We start from the raw sequence: 16,114 nt of genomic DNA on the forward strand, positions 1-16,114 counted from the left end.
CAGCTGACGGCGGTGGTGGAGCCTACCCAGCGCCGAGGGACATCGGCACTGGATTCCGGTAAGTAGCTGAAGGTGTTTTAATACCTTTGGTGACATGTGATGGGGGGCACTGCAGGATCTGGTTTGTTTTCATGGCACTGGAGAATCCCTTTAAATGCATTTAATGTTCCCTCCCTTTTACCAACTAGAACTGCGTCTGTATTCCAGCAAATTAAAGACACCAAAACTAAAATGATAGCAGGAAAATAAAAGGGAAAATAAGTGTTTATTTCAGTACATTTTATGTTCTCTATTTCCTACAAAAATAGAACCCCAACCCCTCCCCCCCCCCCCCCCAAAAAAAGTTTTACCGTTACAAATAAAACAAGATAGAAAAAGTGTTTAACCCTTTGTAGTACCAGATGAGTGCACACAACATTGCTTGTTATTCTGTAATTTAAAAATTATGTTTGAAGGTGTTTGAATAAAAAAGCAGCTATTAATGTATCAGTAAGTATAAAATGCATTTGGTGTAACGGGAGAGCATTGTTTCAATATACACTAAAGCTATTGGGAACAAAGTTTCTCTTGGAGCCTATTAGTTACACAGCATTATTTTATTTATTTTAGGCATTTATATGGCGCCAACTTATTTTACAGCTCTTTACAATTTTATAAAACGGAGAAATTTTAGAACAAGAAGTTAATGAGGACCCTGCTCAAACGAGCTTACACTCTTGAGGAGGTGGGGTGTTAAAAACACAATATGAAGGGCTTTGAAGGGGATAGCAAATAAAACAGCATTCAATGGGAAACAGGTCAGTGAATACAAAACATACTCTGGACGTTCTTAAACTGTGATCAACTAGAAGATATATACGTGCCTAGTGTTATTCTATAAACCTGGTTATAAAGTTGTATATCAGGAGTGGACAAACAGCAGGTCCCAGGTGTAGATTGTGTGATGGTTGGAATGTCTATACACAAATTATAGAGCTTCTACTTGAGTTCTGTGATAGATCACACCACTTAGTAAATCATCCCATTAACAACGATCATTCATGGTTTGGAATCATGCTTCACATAAAACCTAGCATACTCTGTACAGGATTCAGGAGCTTAGACTGCAGAACTGACCAATGCTTAGAAGATCTTGTTCTGTTTCTCATACTCCCTCCCCCGTTTTTGTAGAAAGCCCACCCGAGATAACCATATCCATAAACACATGTAAAGCGTGGTCGTAGAAGACCACACTTTACATACAGATCTAGGTTTTCACTACTTATGATGATATAAACATTCAGCTCTAGGTACCGGACACTGCCATCATAATCCCCTTTGAGTGAGTGTTAACTCACAGCTGTCGACCATAGTTATTACAGTCCTGTACACAACAGAATACAGGCGTCTCAAGGTTACATTACCAATAAGTTTCAGCCTGGCTGGCTTATCTTAAAGGTAAACAAGTCCAACGATCACTAAGGGGAACCGTGGTCAAAACACTTTAGGATCTTGTAACTGGAGTAGCGATATCTCATTTCAACACAGTGCACATACTGTTCTGCAAACACCCTGGTTTACATCCCTCATACTGTACTATGGTACTCAACATCCACCTCACAAACAGTTCCAATGACGATAACCTATTAACTCCTTATTTCCCATATGTGATGCATTCTGGCCATTTGCTATAGCCCAAACAACAAATACAAACGTCCATTGCAATGTGCAGGATTAGCGATCACTTCTTACTGCAATAAGAGTTTATCATCCAAAAGTCTTCAGAAACTTTTAACAAATTACCACATTGTGGTCCATGAACTAAACTGATTTGTATCATCAGCTGGGAAGATTATTAAAGAAACATGCATGGATGCAGGGGGTATTTTAACAATCCAACAGGTATACAATATGAGTGTGGTGGTCTACGTGGACATGTTGGCATACATTTCTACCCTATATCTTCCCACATGGTATGTGTACTACGTGTCATGGGAGAAAATGACTAAGCATAAAAGTAAGCCTATAATTGAATCTGTACATTTGTTGGTCATTCCCCTAGCACAAGACATATATTGCAAATTTATAATTTCCTAAAGCAGACCTTGGCATCAACATAATAGTCCTGGTGTCACTTTCCTTCAATAGTTCGACAGTCATGCTAACAAGAGTCAAACGTTTTTCCCCTCCAGTCAATAAAACACAAATCCAAAGCCACAAAAATAAATTGTATCAAAAATTAATATTTTCTTAATACCACAGTTCACTCTGTACGATAAGCAAATCAAAGCATCTCCGCAGCTAGTGTAGTTATGGTACCCAGAATCCTTGGCAAAATACTAGTTCTAATAATAAATGGTGTATGCAATACAATCTAAAATATTTTAATTTATAAAATGTGAGTATACTAATAGAAATGTATATTTGAGTGAAATTTACCCCCAAAAACTAATATTTCACTGTTAAAATCTGCAGTGAACAAAATGTAAAATGTGAAATTTGTTTTGCTTCAGAATTCGTAAAAAAAAAACCAGAAAACTATAAACTAGCAAATACAGTAACTTTCTTATATTCTTTAGGATTGGCTCATTGTGTATTCAATATGGGTAAAGCCATACAGCGCTGTGTGTAAATAACTCCAAATGGTGTATTCTAATAGACGTGCTATGAAAATAAACCACACAGATACCAGTCGTATCATATGTAAGCAGGATTCTGTGTCGTAGTTCAGGCTTAAAATTGCAAAGTAGGAGTGCTCAAAAATATAGTTTGTGAAAATCTCATTTGCCTGAAAAATAAATTCTCCGTGTAAGCCACACATGCCCTATGTTAACCCAACACTAAGTAAAGAATTACAATACCAAGGTTGATTCTTCTATATATATAATCAAACAAATCAGGGTTCAATTATATAATTCTATTTAGTTTAAAGTCACCCTTTGTGGAGTGGTTTTGTGTTTAAACTGTAAACCACTCATATCTTACACCTCTGAATTAGAGTACTTGATGTAATCTTTAAATCAGGGATCAAATCTAAATGCAACTTGACAGAGTACCAAATAAAATGGGTAAAGTAACCCGCTAAGCCTATCGCTGTGATTATGGTGGGGTATCTGTGCTAGCAGTCCCTCTAGTTTATCAAACGGTTTGAAGAAAACTACGTGTCTCCGAACATCAAAAGTCCAGATCCTCTGCTGCCTCCAATATAATCAGGGTTTCTCACTAAAATGAGAACACAAAGTGAATTTTGCACTTGGCTTAGCAAACTTATTATTTTTGACTGATCATTTTTACAGTTCAGCCATTGTGAATGTGAATTCTATGACATCAGTTTCTCATTGTCTGTATGTATGTATTTTAAGATTAGTGGTGGGGTGTGAGCAGCTTACCGAGTTGGCCGTCCAAATGTTAACATATCATACAGAAGTGACACTTTGATAGAGCTGGGCTTTGGATGCCCTGGAGAATCCTGAATTATTTTTTTTTAACCATAACTGCTATAATAAGCTTTAGTGATTATGGTGCATAGCGTCTTTTTAAGGATGATCCACAGATTCTACTCACCCATAGTTACTGTAAAGCAGCATATTTGGTAAAAGTGTTTGTCATTACAAATATGTAAATGACTTTGTGACTGACTGCCTCAAGAAGGTAACAGTACTTTGTGTCTAGATCAGGGGCAGGCAACCTTCGGCACTCCAGATGTTTTGGACTACATCTCCCATAATGCTTGTACAGCCCATAATGCTGGCAAAGCATCAAGGGAGTTGTAGTCCACAACATCTAGTGTGACGAATGTTGCATGCCCCTGGTGTAGATGGTACTAGCAGAGGAACCAGAAAATGTACAAATTAAATCTTATACTTGCAGGTTTGTTTTTACATCTGTTTTGTGAGATGTGTGCATACCAGTGTTTGTAGGGGGTGGGAAGGTTTTTACTATTTCATGACTGCACCTGCATCAAAAGCAAAATCCTGATTCAAATTTCTCTTAAACCTTTGAATTGTAGATTTGTATTCTCTCCTTAGTGAAAGAGTTAAACACAGAATAGGGTAAGTGGAATATCCTCCACCACGTGACTAAAGATAAGCTTATAGAGTAATAGAAAATAATAGGAGGTTGATAAAATGAAATATAGATGTATACTAGCTTAACCCCTTAAGGACACATGACATGTGTGACATGTCATGATTCCCTTTTATTCCAGAAGTTTGGTCCTTAAGGGGTTAAAGTGTAAATAAAGTCCTAAAAGCCCAGACTTGGCCACTCTTTATAAAGTAGGCTGGTGTCATGTAGCCAAGATGCATTTTGTGTTTATTATCCTGGCACAATAAAGGTTTTTAATCTGGCAAAATCAGATGCTGCACAGCGTAACTGCTTCAGCTCCAGAGGGCCAGATAAGTCATTTGGGTGCACAGAGCCACGATGTGTTACTGTACATGCATTTGGGCATCTTGTACAAAGGATCGTATGAGGGAAGCTGTAGTAATCTAGTCCAGGAAAGGCACGAATATTTTGGTTTGAGTTGTACTTTGTGTGGTTGTGTTGGCTGCTGGTCTGAGGCCACGTGGATGATCTTTGTTTAGAGCAGGAAGGACAAAGACGGTCAGGAGGTCGGAATTCCTCACCATCAAGGTCACCTTCATTGCTGTAGGTTAGTGCTGTAAGCACAGAGCCCCACAGATACAAGGCTGTTGCAGTGACTCCGGACCTTCTCTCCAAGGTCTCATCTTCGAGGGAGCACGGGGTTGCGGATGTTGCTGGGTTGAGAGGCTCCTCTGATAGAGTAGTAGCTGGCATGCTTAGAGGAACGAAGACTCCATCCGGGCTCTGCTCTGTAACAGAAGGAACCAGCGATGTGCCATTTATCTCGCCAGTGGCTTTATGCAACACAGTGATAGATGCAATCAAGGTGGCAACTCCCGTCAAATAGACCAGGCCCAGGATACAAGCCAGCTGTAACAGAGAACATAGGATTTATTACAGACTATGTGTAGATCAGTTTAGGATAACATCAATTTTCATTTACATTTAAAACAAATTACAGCACACACATGATGAAACTTTATTAATTGGCAGTAAAAGCCAATACTAGAAGCTAGTTAATGAAAAATAATGCATAATATTATGTTAACTGTGTGACGCTTTGTGTACTCTAAAATGTTTCGGCTTCTTACCCTGGTCACTTGCTGACAGAAATCACTGAAGACTTTCTGCCACAGGCCTTGCTCCAAGAGAACACACAGATCTGTGTATGTGAGCCACCCTCGCTTCATGCCCTGCTGCTCTGCCACCCTGTAGAATAATAAAAGATAACATTTATATATGACAGACACAAACAAACCAGGATCCACTTTTTGTGCTCATCGCTCGTCACATAAAGTATATGTATTGGAACAAGAGGATCATCTTGCCAAATTAAGTGGAAATTAATGTAGATTAGAAGTATCTGCTCTTAGTACTTGAAATGCAAATATCTGCAAACTCCCAAGAGTATTGTGTGTTAGCAACTTATAAATCCAGAAAATTTAGGACTATTTCCGGTACTGATTAAGGAAGACATTTTCTTGAGCATCCAGATCTGAAGGAAGTTCCTTCATACAAAAGACTGAGGAATTAAGAGAGCACTGGCATGCAGACAGGTCTCTGATATTTCAGAGAAAGGACATACTTTTGTCCCTTTGATTTTAATGTAATACAACATACATTTTAGATTGCTTCAATCTATGGCACAAATAGTGAAAACAGAACAAAACAAAAAACAGAGGGTCCATAACAGGCAAAATGTAATCAAGAATTTATCTATTTTGATCTATTATCTATTTTTCAAAAACTCTATGCACTGTATAAGGTAACGTGATGTTGTATCCGGCTCGGTGGGGTGGGAGTTGTAAACATGCATGTGGGATTTAATATTCTCTTTCTTACTATTGATACACATCTGTCCCCTGTGACTCACCTTCCTTCCAGCCACCTTAACACCTCAAAGAACTCTCGGGGGTGAGTATATAAACTCCAGTCCTGTTGGAGGAAACAATTAAAATATAATTTACTATCACATCCTCAGCATTCAAACATATCAAACATACTTTGTCATTGTCCGAGATTATTAACCCCTTAAGGACACAACTTCTGGCATTAAAGGGAATTATGACGGAATAGTTCCGTCATGTGTCCTGAAGGGGTTAATCTGTTACAACTACATAAAGAGGCTATTGGATGCACACAGTTTGGATGATTAGCGAGAATTAACTATGGGAATAATTATGCCTTGATATATATGTTGGGTACTTTGCAGATTATAAATATAATGAGGTCACAGGAACTGCGTCTTCTAATACTGCAAAAAGATCCCAGATTCTAGCAGTTCTGACACCCATGAAAGAAAGCGCGTCGGAGAAAATGAAGGAACGCTGCAGTATTGAGAAGGTGTAGAGTCTTACAATTGCGCTGAGGAAGTTCATCTCCAATGCGTTAACAGTCTGCACATCCAGTCTTCCAGCTGCACCCCACTCGTCATTAAATACCTCCTCTTCCTCACCTTCATCATACAGGTATTTGCTGGCAACCATCTACAAGGGAATCACACATGGACTTTAATTGAATTAATTGTTACTCACCGGTTTAAGATAAGGTAAATAAACCATTGAGAACTGTATACAGCCAAATCCTATTAAAATACCCCAAAAGGCAGATTGCTCCATGCAACAGATATCCACTGTCTTATTGCTGAAATAAGCCTTTTTAAAGAATACTTAAAAGGGGAATTATACAAAGTATGTGTAAGAGAATCAAAATATACAACTTGTGATCATTTTGTAAAGTTTATACGTGGTAAAAGAAGAATTCCATTCTGATACTACACTTTTTAATCACACAAAGTAGAGGATGTTCAAATCACTACAAGGCTCATGAATCGATTGAAGCGTTTGCATATCACATCTGTATGGTTATCACATCTGAAAACCATTGTGCTGAAACAAAACAAGGGTTTGCTTCCTAGTGGAGACAAGCGCATTTCTTTAATCCATAAAAACGCAGATGCTACATTATACTTTAATATATGATTTACTTCTGATGAGTTTACTGATGCCATGCCAGGTATTCCAATCAAACACCATTTAAATTAGTTATGGAATGATTATTTTTTTTCAATTTGACAATTTTTATTTTCATGCATAAAAGATAAGAAGGGGGGGTACAGAAATAAAAAAGGAGGGTGCAGGCATAGACATAACGCATGTTGCAATGTATCACAAGGCTTAGCATAGTTTTGCACATTTTTGCACCATGTTACATAGTTTTAAATAGTGTTACATAATTTTGCACAGTTTGCTTAGGTTTGCATAGTTTTGCACAGGACCCTTTTGGTCAGCTCATGCGTCAGTGATAAGGTAACACTGCATAACCCGATGGAGGCGTCAGGCGTGTCATCTGTCTCTTGCCACTAGCGTGGTTCTGTTTGTCTTGTTTCGGAATGGGGTCCATGGGTGGTATGTGCATATTGAAGGGGTAGGGAGGTAAGGGGAGAAAGGGGGTTGAGGGGGTTGCTCCGGTTTATATATGGAACCAATGTCAGTGGAGTCCTTCAGTGTCGCATCTCGGGTTCATCCCCATAGTGCCTGTTTCTGTCTCGGGTTTCCCATCTATTCTATCGTCTTCGTATCTATGTCTCTATATGAGTGTGTGTTCTCACTTTTGTCTTTTTAGTCTGCGGCTTTCTTGGCCCAGGTTTCCCAAACCTCCTGTTTCCAGGACTGGCGTTTTGTTATGGGGGCAGTGTGCATTTCGTAGCTCCCCACTGTTGAGATATACCTAGTCAATTCTTGCATAGTCACTGTAGATGTGGATAGCCAATTCCTGGCTATGTGTGTCAGGGCAGCAATTTGGATGTGGTATATCAAATATCTATCGGCTGGGGAGTATTGGTCTTCGTACATGAACAATAGGAGGGAGGCTGGGGAGTTGGGGACTGCAATGTTCGTATGTGAGTGGACGAGGGAAATAACCTCTTTCCAGTAGCTCTGTATAATGTTACAACCCCACCAGATGTGTAGGAATGTGCCTGTGTCTCTGTGGCAGTGCCAGCAGGTGTTTGGTTGTGACGGCATTATCTTGGCCAGGCGTGTAGGTACCATGTACCACCTACAGGCAATTTTGCGCATGAGTTCCATGTGAGCTGCGCAGGCTGACCTGCCTTTATGACCATTTATGGCTTTAAGCCAGGTGTTCTCGGAGATTTGCCGGCCTATATCAGCCTCCCAAGCCCTGGCCCAAGGGAGCCTACAGAGTTCTGTGTCAGTGTTCAGGAGCGTGTAAGTGGTCGATATGGGCCCCTTGGCAGGTGTCCCTGCAATCAAGCGTTTCTCAAAGTGTGTAAGAAGGCATGTTTGGGGGTCTGTCGCCGGGATCTTCACATGCGTGAGCCACCAGGATCTCAGTTGTCTATAGGAGAAGTGTGCTATGTGGATAGTGTATCTAATACTAAGGTCTGGAAATGGTAGCAGTGTTCCTTTGTCTTGCAGGTCGTGTAAGTGAGTGACTCCACATCTGTTCCATATCCTGAAATTAAACTCAGGGATCAACTCCACCAGTGCTCTGAGGGTCATGGCCAGTGAAACAGGGCGACATCCGCACAGACTCGCGCGTGATGCGTCCCATATTTTCAGGGTAGCTGTTGTGGCCGGGAGCGCTTGCGCCAGGTCTGGCCTTTGAGAGGGGGTTAGCCACATCAGAGTAGATATGTGGAGCCGTTGTGTCCAGCAGCTCTCGATAGATACCCACTGTGGTTGGTCTGAGTGATGATGGGCTGCCGCTAGGCTTGACGCTTTATAGTACCCATTAAGGTTAGGTAGGACCATTCCACCTGCATGTGTGCTATAGAGGGTTTTTGTGCCTATTCTGGGCTTTTTGCCATTCCATATGAACTTATTGATTTGTGTTTGCAGTGCCTGGAAGTAACGTGTGGGATCAGTGGGACTGTCCTAAATAGGTATTGCAGCTTAGGCAGTATTACCATTTTTACAGCAGCTATGCGTCCTGACCAGGAGATGTATTTATTTCTCCATTGTTGGAGGCTTTCTGCTATTTCTTTGCTCAGCTTGACATAGTTAAGATCGTAAAGTTTTGGTAGATGGTGGAGTCTAACACCTAAGAAGGTGAGGTAGTCCGTCCTCCAGTCATATGCATATTCCTTCTCAAGGTCTGACCTGTAGGCGCCTTCCATCCTCACCCCCATGGCCTGTGTTTTTGTGAGGTTAAGCTTATAATACGAACACCTGCTGTAGGAATGAAGTATATCGTGAAATGCTGGTAGTGACGTCTTTGGATCTGTGATGGTTAGGAGTATGTCATCAGCGAATAGGTTTAATTTCATTTCCCTGCCATCTATACGTACCCCATGTATACGATTGTCGTCCCTGATCAGAGCCGCCAGCGGCTCCAATGCCAGGATATACAATATGGGTGATAGTGGGCACCCCTGCCTAGTCCCATTTGGTATGCAAAAGGGGGTTGACCTAAAGCCCGCATTGAATACTCTTGCCGTGGGTTTGTTATAGAGTGCTTTAACCACCGCCATGAATCGGGGGGGGGGGGGGGGGAATTGAATTTTTCGAGGATAGCCTGGAGGAATGACCAATGCAGGTGGTCGAAAGCCTTTTCGGCGTCTAATGAGAGGAGTATGCTATTGGTGGACGATCGGTTCATGCCTTGTAAGAGGGGGAGCGCTTTGCGTGTCCTGTCTGCTCCCTGTCTCCCCTGATGAAACCTACTTGGACAGAGTGAATCAAGGCGGGAAAGGATGCCTTTCAACCTGTTCGCATAAATTTTTGCCATAATTTTAATGTCAGTATTCAACAGTGATATGGGTCGGAAGTTGGCGCATTTCGTGCGAGGCTTGCCAGGTTTGGGTAGTGTAGCTACATTGGCCTCCAGCATTTCCTGTGGAAGCTTACTCTCCGCGGTTGCAAATAATTTTGCCAGCTGGGGGGAGAGGATGGAGGCAAACTTTTTATAATACAGGTTGGGGAAGCCGTCAGGGCCTGGGGATTTGTGAGGAGGCAAGGTCGCTATCACTTGTTCTATCTCCTGTGGCGTGACCGTATCTGTCAATAGGTGTATTTGGTCGTCTGTCAGGCTGGGGAGAGTCACCTGGTCTAGGAATTGGGAGATTTCTGTAGGTGTGGGCTGGTGCGTCGCCGCATCTTCCCGCAGGTTATATCGTTTGCTATAAAATTGTGCGAAGGCATTACAAATATCTTGGGGTTTGATAACTTTTTTACTGTCTTCAGTCAGTATGTATCCTATTTTTGACTGAGCGTTAGCTGTGTGCAGTCTATTGGCGAGTAAAGCGCTCGCTTTGTCGCCCATGGCGTACGGTTTTGCTTTTAGCGTGTGTAGGGTGCGCGCAGCACGCGCTATGTAGATATCAGTGCCTGGGTTTGTTCAATTTGGAATCCTCTATTTGCGGTCGGGTGTAGGAATTGTTGTGCGGTAAGGTCTCGCAGGGTGCGGAGGAGGGAAAGCGTTTTTGTTTGGGTTTGTTTCTTGATGTCGGAAGCTCTGCGTATGAAGATCCCCCGCATGACGGCTTTATGTGCCGTCCATGTGGAAGAGGTGTGTGTTTCGGGGATATCGTTAGTGGCGAAATATTGTGAGAGTTCCCCTTCTGCTTCTTGTCTAAATGAGTCGTCTGATAGTAACTGGATTGAAGCCACGGAAGCGGAAATCGTCATGTAGGGACATGGTGGCCGGGCTGTGGTCAGACCAAACTATGTCTCCCATGTCACACCTCTGGACCAGATTGAGGGAGGAGCTCTGAACCACTATCACATTGATCCTGGAGTAGGATTTGTGGGCTTTGGAATAGTACGAGTAGCTTCTGTCCGAGGGGTGTAACGTGCGCCAGCTGTCATAAAAGTTGAATTGCAGCAGCAATTTCGTCAGGGCTTTGCAGTGGGGTGTTAGCGACCCATGTCGTGTGGAGTGGGTATGCGTGGATGAGTCTAGTCTGGGGTCAAGGACGTGGTTGATGTCCCCACAAATTATAGTCAGCCCTTTCTGTATCGTGGTCACCTTAGTCAATACTTTATGCAAAAAGTTACGTTGGTGCTCATTCGGAGCGTACACATTAACCAAAGTATACGGAGCGTACACATTAACCAAAGTATACAACACATTATTCAACATACATATTAAAATGAGGTATCTGCCCTGTGTATCAGGTATTTCCTGTAGTAGTTCAAAGGCCACTGACTTATGAATGTATATGGATACCCCCCTTGATTTAGTGGCATAGGTAGCGTGATATTGGTTGGGGAAGTATTTTAACCCAAATGTGGGTATACAGGCCCTAGGAAAATGTGTCTCCTGGAGACATAAGATGTCTGCGGTATGCTTCTTGGCTTCGTTCATAAGCATATGCCGTTTGTGGGGCATGTTAAGCCCGCGCACATTCTGGGAGTATATCCTCAGTGTGGTCTACGGGGTTGGAGCTTATTCTGCCTGGGTGGCACAGTATGTTGGATCCATGTGTGACTGCCCCTATGCGCAAATATAAAGACTAGGGCATGGTGCTTAAGATTATAAGGCTTTGGGTGAGTCGAGTTACCGACTGGAACAACGGGGGCTCCGGAGTGAGCCATCTGTATGGACTTTAAATGAGCATAGTGTGGAATTACGGAGCATGAGGTGGGGAGGGGAAATAAAAACCAGGGGAACAAAATTAACAAAAGTATATACATTTCAGACCTTGGTTGGTACAAGGTACAGGCAAGCTGTACATGTAGGGGGGTGGAGGCAAAGATGGTGTTAGGAACGCTTTTCTGTGGCGCAATGTGGCTGCCGAGATGTCCGCGAAAACTCGCACTTTAGAAAATTCTGGCGGTAGGTCTTTTGCTGTACGGCTACTGCAGAGGATCAGCTCCTTCACATGGAAATAGTGAGCTTTGAGTAGAGTGTCTCTTGGTAAGGAGGCAGCAATGTGTTTGGGCTTCGGGACCCTTTGAAAGCGGTCCAGCAGCAGCATATCGACCGGGATGTCCGGTAATAGGGCCTTGAAGAAGCCATGTACAAAGGCAGGTAAGTCAGCTTCCAACACCTCTTCCAGGATGCCGGAGTTTCAGATTGCTTCGGCGTGACCTTTCTTCTAGGTCCATGAGCTTTACCTCATATTTAGCAAGCTGGGATTCGAGTGCTTGAATCCTGTCGACGGCTTGGTTGCGGGCATCCACAATGTTGTCCACCTTAGTCTCCATATGCCCCGTTCGTGACCCCAGGTCTTGTAGGTCTCGCTTGATCTCTGCCACACTTTCTTGCCAGGTGGCGATTAACTTATTGGATTGTTTGTCCAGGGCAGCTTGTAATAATGAAGCTGTGAGCCCCATTTCGGCCTGTGCATCGAAATCTGAGCAGGGGCTGCTCCCGCCAGAGCACCCGGCGCCATCTTGGAGGCCCGGCTCAGTTTGCTGTGAAGCCGGCGGCTTTTTTGGGGTGAAAAAGTTCATCTTGTCGCCCTTGTCGGTGTGTCCGTGTCTTGGAGTGCGGCATGATGGCTTGTGCGGCTATCAGACCCAGCTGTGTGCCGGATTGAATCGGATTGCCTGGCTCGTGTTGCGGAGCTCAGAGCTCAAGCGGCCATCTTACTCCGCGGTCATTCCACGCCCCCCCCCCCGGAATGATTATTAATGATAATAGCTTCTTCCTTTACACACTATATTGATATTCATTAAAAATTATAAGGGATGTAATTACTAAACTGGAAATGATAGAGCACAGAATGTTACATAATGTAAGTTGTCCCGTAGCTCTGACACATACAATTTCTGACAAACTGCAGGTTTCATGATAAATAACCAGTCACATGAAGATCCTGCATCTCACTTGCCGACAGCATTTTCAAGAATTTGAGAGCGGATTGTAAACAGACAAACTGGAAAAACTGGTATAAAAAACCAAGCTCAATGGCAATCATTCCCTACATCATAACACTGCTTACTGGACTACATGAAAGTGTCACAACGTAGAGCAGCAGGTGACTAGTTAGATTTATTTTCTACACTATAATGATGAATTTGCAGCCACTAACCATAGATATTAGGAAGAGATCAGATGAGGAAATTTGCTGCAGGTATTCCGGATTCTTATGACGAAGTCTTTCAATGTAAACCAAAGCCAGCATCATCGAGCAAGGAGAGATACAAGCTTCCCTGTAAAACAATCAACAAGAGGGATCAGCTATGCCAAGAACTTAGAATAAAATGGTATAGGAGTTTTAATGTTAATGCCCGCAATAAACAACACTAACACATGCAGTCTGATAGCATCATAGTGACCATACAACTATTAGTGGATGGGTTTAAAGGGACACTGAAGACACTATAACCATGTCACCTCATTGAATTAGTTATAGAGTCTGGAGCACCCTGGCACTGTCCCTCCATTTACCGTTTAAACATTTTCATGCAATTTAAAACTCAATGAGGGTCCCTGGCTTCCCATTGCCCCAAAGGAGGAGTGGCTAAGGCAGAGTTTACTAACTTCCTTGTAACCAAAACTGATGCATACCGGCAATGGCACTGCGATAAACTGAATACGGTCAGGCAATCACAGCCATCATTTCTGCTCGTGCGAATGCTTTATTAGCCCAAGCAGAGAGAGAATGGGAGGCTGGGTACTTTTGTTTTCAATTAAAACATTAAAAAACAGCTTAACTCTGAATAGAAAGACAACACCAGAGGTCCCCAGACACTATAACCACTTTAATAAAATAAAGCAGTTATGGTGCCTACTTTGTCCCTTTGAATATGCAAGCCAGGTGAATTACAACTACAAAAACACTTTCTCACCTCGACACATGAGCCGCGTATTTCTTCTGCAAACGACGGATAGGGCTGGGAGCAGCTTTCTGAAGCAGTTCCACTGCAATATCTGAGAAATGGCAGACAAAGCATATACATCAATATTCGTCCCAGAAGACATTGCATGTTTTCTACATCATGGATCTGTCAAACATTTACTACTGGCAGATATTTAAGAGAGATTTAGATCTGTTAAAGACCTGCATAATCTACTGGGAACTAACAGGGTTATTCACGAAGGTGAGAAATTATAGAATTTCAAATTCAAAAGTTAAAAATTCCTTAACTGAAAACATTCTCTAAGTCAACTATGCTTCATGTTCGGCTACTTTGGCCTTTAATTTGAAATTCACTTTGAAAGCTTAGTTTAGTAAATAATTGTCAGTTTTCCCCCCCAATTCAGAACAGCAATATACTTTTTCCTATAAGGAAAAAATGATCATCAATACACATTGCTCTGTCAGCTAAATAATATTTATCTTTATTCAATATTCAGCTTGGCTTTCTATTCAATTTGAGCCAATACTCACCAGCCACCGGGCTAGACAGATTTTCCATGGGACAATCTCCCTCCCAGCCATAGTAAAGTCGCTTTCGAACCCGCTCACTCAGCTGGGGATGGCCTGGCAAAAACTGAATGAAAAAGAACAAAAAGTTAATAATTAAAACTTACAAACAAAACATCCCTTATTTGTCCTTGTAAATGGGGAGTGGGTTACTCAGAGTAGGAACGGAGCCAGAAGTTTACACTGACACAGATATGGAAAGCCCTGTGTTACTCCTTGACACTGTCACAGAGAGAGGGGGGCCTGAGAATCTGCACTGTATCAGGGAAATCGAGAGTAAAGAGGGGGGCATAGAGTTGGGAAGTCGGAATGAAAAGCACGTCCTAGGGTGGACAGTGTTAGGGGATAAGTATAAAACATGTGTTACAGAGTGGACAAAGTGTCTGAGGTAGCCAGATTGGACACATAGTGAAAGGGTGTATTTAAGAATTGACAACATGTTTGGGGTCTATTAATGGACACAGGGTGAAAGCAGCAGGAAAAGGGCACACTGTGAGCAGGGTCAATTAATGAGCATTGGGTGAGGGGCTTAATTAATGAGCCTATGTTGAGGAAGATCAGGGCACAGGGTGAGTGAAAAGGGTACAGAGTGAGGGTCAGTTAATGGGCACAGGGTGAGGTGGTCAATTGGTTTGTTTCCGGGTGTGTTAGTGGGTACACTTTGAGGGGGTCAGTTAATGGTCCGTGGGTGAGTCAGTGGGCACAGTGTGGGGGGGAGGGGGTCAGCTGGTGGTCCCTGGGTTGGTGGGAACAGGGTTAGGGGTGGGTAGTTAGCGGTCTCTCTCTCTGGGTGGGTAGCAGTCTCTCTGGGTAGTCACTAGTGTCTCTCTCTCTCTCTGGGTGCAGTCTCTCTGGGTAGTGGTCTCTCTCTCTCTGGGTAGTCACTAGTCTCTCTCTCTGGGTAGTCTCTCTCTCTGTGTGTGTGTGTGTGTGTGTGTGTGTGTGTGTGTGTGTGTGCGTGCAGTGTCTCTCTCTCTGGGTAGCAGTCTCTCTCTCGGTGCAGAGTCTCTCTCTCTCTCTCTCTCTCTCTCTCTCTCTTTGGTTGCAGTCTCTCTCTCTCTCTCTGGGTAGCAGTCTCTCTCTCTCGGTGCAGAGTCTCTCTCTTTGGGTGCAGTCTCTCTCTCTCTCTCTCTCTTTCTTTGGGTGCAGTCTCTCTCTCTCTCTGGGTAGCAGTCTCTCTCTCTCTCGTTAGCGTTAGTCCCAGGACCCGGGGTGACCGCACTCACAGGGAAGCTGTGGAAGCCCGGGCCGGGCCAGCTGCCCCCGTCCTCCTCCTCCTGGGGGTGAAGGCCCCGGAATACCCAGCTCATCCTGCGCTCCATACACCGTGCCCGCGGCCTGACTGTCACTCCTGCTGGCTGAGCCACTTCCGGGATCAGGGGCGGGGCATGTCATGTGACTCAGCTCCCAGGGGGCATTGCGTGTTTATCTCTCTACATAGCAGCCATCTGCTGGCACGGACTACCACTCCCAGGGCCTCAGACAGCCATGTGCCATAATAACAGCCCGCTCCCAGGGCCTCAGCCAGCCATGTGCCATAATAACAGCCCACTCCCAGGGCCTCAGCCAGCCATGTGCCATAATAACAGCCCACTCCCAGGAGCCTCAGCCAGCCATGTGCCATTATAACAGCCCGCTCACAGGGCCTCAGCCAGCCATGTGCCATTATAACAGCCCACCCCCAGGAGCCTCGGCCAGCCATGTGCCATT

At 43.5% G+C, this 16,114-nt stretch overlaps 1 protein-coding gene across 1 annotated transcript; it reads right to left on the reverse strand.

Annotated features, from left to right (window-relative positions):
• Window positions 1-1,044: 1,044 nt before the first annotated feature.
• Window positions 1,045-15,780, reverse strand: CNPPD1 (cyclin Pas1/PHO80 domain containing 1). The gene is made up of 8 exons (XM_063429298.1): window positions 15,631-15,780; window positions 14,369-14,471; window positions 13,827-13,908; window positions 13,067-13,187; window positions 6,423-6,551; window positions 5,939-6,000; window positions 5,157-5,274; window positions 1,045-4,935 (listed from the first exon to the last, which is right to left on the reverse strand). The coding sequence occupies exons 1-8, from the start codon at window positions 15,724-15,726 to the stop codon at window positions 4,297-4,299; spliced, it is 1,350 nt and encodes a 449-aa protein (XP_063285368.1). The 5' UTR covers window positions 15,727-15,780; the 3' UTR covers window positions 1,045-4,296.
• Window positions 15,781-16,114: the final 334 nt, after the last annotated feature.

The sequence above is a fragment of the Pelobates fuscus genome, chromosome 8 (genome assembly GCF_036172605.1).
Source record: "Pelobates fuscus isolate aPelFus1 chromosome 8, aPelFus1.pri, whole genome shotgun sequence".
In the NCBI taxonomy this organism is placed as follows: Eukaryota; Metazoa; Chordata; class Amphibia; order Anura; family Pelobatidae; genus Pelobates; species Pelobates fuscus.

What these genes read in the sequence shown, in the direction of transcription:
- CNPPD1 (XM_063429298.1), bottom strand. Translation starts at nt 15,726, where the DNA reads ATGGAGCGCAGGATGAGCTGGGTATTCCGGGGCCTTCACCCCCAGGAG. An exon ending in TACGCGGCTCATGTGTCGAG is followed by an intron (nt 13,188 to 13,826) that starts GTGAGAAAGTGT and finishes ATTGTTTTACAG; the next exon opens with GGAAGCTTGTATCTCTCCTT. An exon ending in TGAACTTCCTCAGCGCAATT is followed by an intron (nt 6,001 to 6,422) that starts GTAAGACTCTAC and finishes TTCCTCCAACAG; the next exon opens with GACTGGAGTTTATATACTCA.